General features: G+C 39.7%; 1 protein-coding gene across 22 annotated transcripts in view; it reads right to left on the reverse strand.

Moving 5' to 3' along the window:
* Positions 1 to 3,794, reverse strand: part of LOC121874472 (phosphatidylinositol-binding clathrin assembly protein LAP-like) — a 160,557-nt gene extending 156,763 nt beyond the window's left edge. For all 22 annotated transcript variants that reach the window (XM_042378612.1, XM_042378596.1, XM_042378592.1 and 19 more), the window contains exon 1: positions 3,528 to 3,794. In XM_042378612.1, the coding sequence (XP_042234546.1) occupies positions 3,528 to 3,657 (130 nt within the window). In that variant the 5' untranslated portion in view covers positions 3,658 to 3,794. The remainder of the gene's footprint in view (positions 1 to 3,527) is intronic.
* Between the last annotated feature and the right edge of the window lie 5,285 nt (positions 3,795 to 9,079).

Genomic DNA, 9,079 nt, shown 5'->3' on the forward strand with positions numbered 1-9,079 from the left:
TAACGTTATGTGGTGACGTTGATATATTTGGCTGGCTGGTCACAGATGCTGCCTGCGGTGGTGTATAGGAAACTCCCTGCAGTTAATTTACAAGGCCAAAGAGAAGAGGGGGAGAGATGAAAGAATGTACACAACTGCTGATGCTTTACCAACACCCTAAACCAACACACACAGTAGACATCACTCATGTGGTTGGCCCTGTTTATGGCCTGGGAACGGTAGGTAAGTCAACAAACACAAATCTTATCTACTAACCGTCCGTACATCATCATTACCTGTATATGAACTGGTCAAATTACCTTCCACTAATTATGGTACAAATAATATCTGAGAATACCTAACCTAACCCAGTAATAACCTCAAATTCTATTATAAAGAACGCATAATGCTGCGTCCTGGGAAGCTCAAGAACCGGATAGGCCAAATACCAGCACTGTAATGTACCACTCCAGTAATTGCTGCTTGGCGCTCTAAAGAAAATGCAACGTTAATTCGATTTTAATAGCTACTGATAATGGTAATGTAAAACAACTTGACCTCATCTTAATAGTGGTGGTGGAGACAATGATGAGGGTGGTGGAGGTGACAATGATAGTAGTGATGAGGATAGAAAGTGACGTCATTCATCATATACTGTATATATTGACAGCAGTGGATGTGCTGATGGGGTGGGTGGGTGTGTTGACAGGGAGGGCGGGTGGGTGTTGATGTGTATACCGAAGACAACAGACCCACAATAGAAGTGAGTACAAATTACGAAAGTACACACATTCTTGATAAACTGTTGGTGACAATAGCGAGAGTGGGGGCGTGTCCATAAAGGAGGGAACTAAGGTACAGTACCTAGCTAGGTGTCAATAATGAGGCCTAATGAATCTGAGGGCGGTACATAACTATCATTACAGGTGGAGATAGATACCGTAGCTGTGTGGGTGTCGGTAACGTGGGGAACATGTTCATAATATGACAGGTTTAAGTGTGAGTAACGGGTGTATATATCGGCACAATGTAACGGTAGAATAATACCAACATACACGGTGGATGTATCCATAAACGGATCTCAGTAAGAAGGGTGGATGTATCCATAAACGGATCTCAGTAAGAAGGGTGGATGTATCCATAAACGGATCTCAGTAAGAAGGGTGGATGTATCCATAAACGGATCTCAGTAAGAAGGGTGGATGTATCCATAAACGGATCTCAGTAAGAAGGGTGGATGTATCCATAAACGGATCTCAGTAAGAAGGGTGGATGTATCCATAAACGGATCTCAGTAAGAAGGGTGGATGTATCCATAAACGGATCTCAGTAAGAAGGGTGGATGTATCCATAAACGGATCTCAGTAAGAAGGGTGGATGTATCCATAAACGGATCTCAGTAAGAAGGGTGGATGTATCCATAAACGGATCTCAGTAAGAAGGGTGGATGTATCCATAAACGGATCTCAGTAAGAAGGGTGGATGTATCCATAAACGGATCTCAGTAAGAAGGGTGGATGTATCCATAAACGGATCTCAGTAAGAAGGGTGGATGTATCCATAAATGGATCTCAGTAAGAAGGGTGGATGTATCCATAAACGGATCTCAGTAAGAAGGGTGGATGTATCCATAAACGGATCTTAGTAGGGAGGGTGGATGTATCCATAAAAGGATCTTAAGATGGGTGGATGTACCCACAAACGGATCTCAGTGAGGAGGGTGGGTGTATCCACAAACGGATATCAGTAAGGAGGGTGGATGTACCCACAAACGGATCTCAGTGAGGAGGGTGGATGTATCCATATACGGATCTCAGTGAGGAGCGTGGATGTATCCACAAACGGATCTCAGTAAGGAAGGTGGATGTATCCACAAACGGAACTCAGTAAGGAGGGTGGATGTAGCCATACTGCAGGCGGGTGTCACCAACGAGAGAGTAGCTACTGTCCATAATGTGGGTGCTCGCCTGCATGTGTGGATAGTCACAAACTGTACCGTAGATGCGTGTCACTAACAGGAGACACCTAATAAAAGGTAGCGGACAGGGGTTAATTCTACAGGATTTCTCAACAGTCTTCATCTCGAGAAACATTCCTAAGAACCGATACATGTTTCTTGACACGCTGGGAAGACTGAGAAGTGTTTGCCTGTTATAGTTGATCACTGTCTCTGTCAGACAAGCGTGATTTTTGTATCATTATTTTCAGACGCCCTTGTAAGTTCAAAGATTTATAACGGGCAATGTTACTTGTCCATTTACAATATACCGGTACATTTTATTCTTCATCACTTGTCCAGTGTCACTTCTGTAGGTGTGTCCCATAACGAAATTCTTGCCCCCCTTCGGAGTTAATGAACGGCTAGTTTTGTCACCGTCCTTATACAGCCTATTACTTCATATCTTGTTTCGGTCACACAAAATGGGAAGACAAGCCACCCCGCCCTGTTTTGTAGTCTCTTGGGAATCACGGAGTACTTGGTTGCTTCACTGGGTTTCCTGGTCGTCATAGAGGGGAGCGTACTGTGTATATACATGTTGTTGATGAGGTAAGGTGTCATGAGCAGGGACAGGCGTGTTGATGGGTGGGCGGGGTCGCAGGACACGTCATATCATCAATTACAACTCCTCTACACACCTTAATTACCTTTACCAGTAAGTGGAAAACTATTAATCATATCATGAAAATAATACAGGACAGTATGGTGAAACTTGTCACTACATAACGGGAGCACCGCAAAGCATTAAATAACGCTATTAGGATGTGTTCACCTGTGACGGCTGGGGCACTAGAAGCTACTACCGTTACCTAGCTACAACAAAACCTGGGGTGACAGGTGGAGATAGAAGATTGACCTAGGCAAGTGTCACGGCTATCGACGTCGTCCTCCTGTTGCCGTATACCACCATACATAACACTGTTTCGTCTTACTTGTTGTACCGCCACAAGTACCACTATCTTCTCACTCACATCAGCCTCCTCCTACGGAAGACACTGACTCCTGTAACACAAACTTGAACCAAACACTCCAGGAACTGTGGAACACGAAAGAAGTTGGCCGCTGGCCACCATGGCCCCAGCTGACAGTGACAAGCACAGCGCCGGGGCTGCAACAAGGCAACCATTTACTGTTTCCACCTCCACCATACTCCCCACGCTTCTCTGCCTTCCTTTTCAACCTCTATCATGTTTCTTAAACAATGACAAACGATAAATCTAAAGTAACGTGGGCTTGTCTACAACCATTCTCCGACGCATTTACTTTATGATACGCCGAGGCTGAGCTTGGGGTTGAGCTTAGGAATGCCACGAAACAAATGTAAGTTGTGTTGTGTTCATGTTAACAGCCACTACCATGAGTTTCATATATTACCAAGAAAAAAATCGTCAGCCCCAACAGTAGAGATGTATACTCGGGCAGCCATCATGTCATTGATTTGAAGCTACCAAAAGTCTCTTATGGATTTCAATATTAATTCCATTGAAACAAAAATGTATAAGGATAAATTCTGGCAGGCTTAAATAACCACTATAGCTGTAATACTTACAGTCTAAGTGTTTCTTCTTGGGGCCAATAACTTCTTCTGTGGTTGCTTTACAGACTGACTTGGCAAGCCCCTGTCCGGCTAGACTGTAGCGAGCCGCTGTTAGTCTGTCGTTGATGGATTGCCCGGCCATTTTGGCAATTATATGTGATTAGGGTGTAAAAACAAATCACTAGAATGGCTTCAGGTGGCCATACAACAAGAAACACTGTAACCACTACGAGGGCCGACGACTGACCCTCCCCTCACAGCCTTCCACATACAACTGGACCAAAATGGCGATTTGAGTGGGTGTGACGTCATGCCTCCGGGGTCAAAACAACTTCTATTGTTTTTAGGTTTTTATCCTACAAATATTAACCATATAATAATAATAATAGATGGTAATGTGTTTTATTAATATTTATGTTAGGAATTCAAATACAAAATGACTAGTTGTAATAGTTAAATATTAAGTGGGTATAATGATCAGCTGGGCGGTGTAAACAAAGTGGTGTCATCCTGGCCCTAACCTTATTGGTCATATTTTGTCCCATAACAACGTAAATGACAATTACCTCGTTGACGGTATGAAGATAGTATTTAGTGGCAATAAGTTACCTTAAAATATGAAATCAATTCACATCATAATACGCGTAGTATAAGTTAAAATGTCATAACTGGTGGAGCCTAGTGACACACGCTGGCTGCAGTCTGTTCATAACTATAGATTTATTCAGACAAAAATTGACGATATAGTTATATTTTACCAGTAATAAACCGCTTAGCCACTAAACATTGCCATATGAGTGTGATTTTGAATGTTACCAGGCAGTTGTTGTAGTGTTCATTTACTAGAAGGAAATGGAACCCAAAGTGACTCCTCAGTTTCTAAATTGGGTGAACTATTCCCGTTCTGTTGAATTTATTAATTTGTAGGGGCAAGTAATATGGCCTTTGTATCTTTTGTACTTTGGTAAATTATTAAAAAATCATCTCTACACTATGATTTAAGCTGGAACACATCACTACCGTCAAGCTCTGGACTATTCTTACTTGGTATCTCATCCCTGCCAAAATCAGTTTTTGACAGTGCTGAAAGTGTTAAGGCTGTAGTAATAAATTCAAAGCAAAAGGAATAGAACCATACGTGAAATAAATCTTTAAAGTGAGAGGAGTATTTCAAGTAGGTTAAGAAATGGTGCACACACTTCCCTACCAATAATAACTCTTGAGATCATATAGAAGTTGTTTAATTCCTGTTAGATTTATTCCATAGAAGGGTTATTTGGGAATTGTTCTTTAGGGTTGATGGATTTTTCTGATAGCATTTTTGTAGTGTCTGACTTTCATGAGATTGGCGAAAGAATATCAGTACTGAGGCTAAATCTTTCAAAGGATAATTATGGGATAGTAGTTTTATTTTGCTTATGGCTCTTATGTGTGGAAGTAGGCTTTCGTGGCAGTCTCAGACATTTACATAACTTCTTTGTGACTTCTTGTGTGTTACTGGTACTTTTGTTTTTTTGTCATGAAGATTAGAAACACCTGCTGGCTCCAACTGATGATTAAACACCCAAATGCTAACCTAACCCTTCTCCTTTAGTATCGGAGTGATTGTCCAGTAATCATCAGGTGAAATAAACTGGGGTTTTAATCTTGTCGAGTCTTATTTGATTTTCGGTTCAGGGTTTATTCATAGGGTTCCTTTATTTCCAAAGCTTTTTCAGTTTATTTTGTTTAGTAAAGTACAGTACTGTATTAGGTCACTAGATTCTGTATTAGGTTAGGTTAGGCCTTACGGTTTCTTCATTGTTCTTCTGTCGTTAGTTGTACTGTACCTACTTTTATGGTCTGATTCCAGGCCTTTCCACTGCACAGGTTGCACCTAAGTTGACATATCATTAACCAAGCTTACAGAAAAAAAAATTCTCACCTTTAGTTGATAGTCCCTGAGGAAAGAAGTATCTGTGTTTCTCCTCTAGTTTATATATAAGCTGCATGCCTACTTGGCATTAGGGTAGGTTCAGGCATGTAGTTACTAGTGCTACATAAAGTAAGTATGGATATTCTCCTTTGCTCTTCATTATGTAAATGTTACATATGCATCAACTAATATGCTGATGCGATGGTCAGATGGAGTTGTCTTACCTGGTGTTGTGGTACAGTAGTCACACTACATGGCTTTAGTCCAGTTTGACCTGTGCCCGGGTGGGCTAATTCCCAAAAAAAAAAAAAAAAAGGAAGGTCAGGGGTCAGCTGATGGCATGGTGTTCTAGCTGCCAGCAAGTTTTATAGGTGGTTAACTTTAAGTTGGAACTAGATATCATATGTGGTTATAAAGTAATATACTGTACTGTATTGTGTTAATGTTGTGAAGAGACTAGAGTGTTTCACACCATAGGAGTGCTCAGGACTTTACAATACAGTATTTTCTACTGGGAATTATTGTGTACACTTCCAGTTTTATCTGTAATCATACACAAACCCTGCAGGAGGCCTCATAACTGGTGCAATGTGAACATTTATTTTGATAAGGACCTTTATATGCTCTCATTTAGTTGTACATCCCTGTGTATGACATCTTGTTTACTGGTAGATACAGAAGCATGTTTGTTCAACCCTCTTTCACTTGCATATTTCTCTTTTTTGAGTATACAGTACAATGCTTAGCCATACCTTTTCCAAATGTGATTCAGCTTTCCTTGCTAAGAAAGCCATTTTTCAGACTTGCCTGATTTAGCTGTGATTACCTAAGGCAGCTCTCCAGGCTGCACAGTCTCTTACAACTCCTTTAGTCAGGTGTTTAGAGATAATTTCTCACAACCTCTCCCATGTCATTCTTGGCCTACCCCTGACTCTCCTCCCCTCCACATTCAAACTCATACATCTCTTGATCCAGTTGTTCATTCCTCCATTCTCTCCACATGCCTAAATCATTTCAACCCATCTTAATGCAAAACCTCGTCAATATTCAGCCACTCTCTTAGCTCTGAACAGGGTTTCATATCTCTCGGTGTCACATTACACACACATTGTCTTTAATTGCCCGTTTTAATGCTATCCAACAACACACTTCTTACTCAGACTACATAAATTTTCCTTTCAAGTTAATAGAAGGCCTTCTTACCACCAATTAAGGTTACATCTCCCTAAACTACTTCAAGCTATTTGTCACTTACAACTGAGCTGACTTCAGCGCTGATGGTGTCACCCAGGTAGAACTCAATGACACAATCAAGGGATACATCCCCAATGAGGGACTTTTCCAACCTTGTAAAGTTGTCCTATTTTAAAAATCTGCCTGGCTGTTGGTTCTCAAAGAATTTTTGTTACTCAACCATTGTTTACTCTTTCAAGCCTTTTCTCACAATTATAAAAAGTAGCTGGAATCAAGAGTAAGCATACACACACAGAGACACGCCTTCCATTTGCTGTCATTTATCCATTCATATTACTGTATTCCACACTAAAGTTTCAAATATCTATCTGGTTTACACGTCACTTCAATCAACCTTACATCACCCATTAACAGGATGTCCATCTCCCAGAATCACATCCCATATTAATCTCTGGTCATTCAGTCACATAATAGCTTTCTAGGTGTCCACATCCCCCACTCTTAGTAGTATACAGTCAGGGTCAAAAGTTCGCTCTCTCCCAAACTGAAGCAGTATCGATACCAATAAAAATATAACACCACACCTGCAGTAGATGACAGTCTGATTAAATTCAGAGACTCATTCCCGTGATTCAGTTTCACCACTTTTGTCCACACCTGTACTGTACATCCTTCACATAGAGGCACATTCTAGCACTAACCTGAACCTGATATAGTGTAGTACAGTACTGTACTGTATTCTCAAGTTTTATTTTTTCCTGGACTTGACCTCATTTCACAGAAAACATTGTGAATTCTAGCCAGAAGCTGTTTTTAAAATGTTTCAAAACAAATGTACATGATGGTATTGAGTGCAGTAGTGCAAAAAGAAAACAGTATGTTTAGTATTAAAGAAAAGGTGCAATTTTCACAGAAATCCAATTAGGGTCAGTCAGCAAGTAAATTCTGTTGTAACCAGAATGGTGTAGGAACCACAACAATTATGACTAAGAACAAAAGTGGCTTCTAACTTAAGTTTTCAAAATTACAGCTCCAAGTTAATTAACATATATAAAAATGTAGATTACTGATGCTTCTTGTTTTCCACATAAAACTTACATGTAAATAAGGAAGAAATGTGTAATCTGGATGCTTATTAGATTGGCAGTGCATGGTAGAGTGGGTGATCGACATGTTTACATTTGGCTACTACTAACAGGATTATTGTAATTATAGTATTTGGTGAGCATTTACAATACAGAGGAAATACTAAAAATTAATTTAAATTACCAGCAACTCCTGTCTTCACATTATGATATACTGTACAGTACAGTAAACTGTTGATACTGTGTCATAAATACATGTTTGGTGTGCGCTTTCAAGTTTCTCACATCCTTTTAAACAACCTGTGGGCTGATGTCACACCCACAAATGCTCTCCTACTCTGATATAATTATTTCACCATAAATAAACATTGCAAGTTTTGTAAGGCATATGCTCATAAACACTCTTGTGATAGTGTAGGCTCTTGTCTTAGTGGCTGTTGCTTAAAGATGCTTCTAAACCTACTGTACAATTTGGAGAAATTCAGTAATTTGACAAGTGAAGAAGTGAACATGTGTAAAGGTGTTGTGTATGCATCTATGTCCAAGCCTTGTATTCCAAAGATTCAGATTTCAGATTTGCCCCCACCTTGTATTCCAAACTGTCCAGAAAGATTCACCAAAGCAATCCAAGCCCTAAGAAAAATAAGGATCTACATGTCACTAAATCAGATAAAGCCAACACAGTAGTGGTTTTAAACAAAGATGATTATATATATATATATATATATCAGCTGGAATCCCTCAAACCCGGAACTCTCTGATAGCCGGAAATAAAATTTTCCGAGGATCAAATTTTCCAGAAAATTTCAAGAAAATTTTCTTGATACCCAGAAAATTCCAGGGATGAGATATATTTTCCAGGTTCAAGAGATAATGTAATGGGCAATTTCTGGAGCTTCCGAGAAAATTTTTCCTTTATCCAGAGAATTCCGGAAATGAGGGATATTTTTCCGGGTTCGAGAGATGATATACAGTAATGGGTAATTTCTGTAACTTCCAAGAACATTTTTCTGTTATCCAGAAAATTCCGTGGATGAGGGATTTTTTCCGGCTTTGAGAGAGTCGTCTCGTTACCCGGAAATCTCTCATTCCCAGAAGTGCTCTACACCAATTGTTCTGGCCAAAGGAGATATCACTTCTATATATCGTTAGCAGCAAGTGACACTCTAGGTGTAGTGTAATGCATAATGATGAGGTAGATTTATTTGCAAATCTGATGATATAAAGTCCTCTTTAACAGCAATCATTTGTGTGTCCCATGAATTTTGTTAAATACATTTGGCCACACATGTAGTAGATATATTAAATACAAAATTCTGATTAGAAATAATGTACCAAAATATACTGTAATTTGAATCTTTTTCAATCTT

This window comes from Homarus americanus, unplaced genomic scaffold, assembly GCF_018991925.1.
Source record: "Homarus americanus isolate GMGI-L3 unplaced genomic scaffold, GMGI_Hamer_2.0 scaffold11794, whole genome shotgun sequence".
NCBI lineage: Eukaryota > Metazoa > Arthropoda > Malacostraca > Decapoda > Nephropidae > Homarus > Homarus americanus.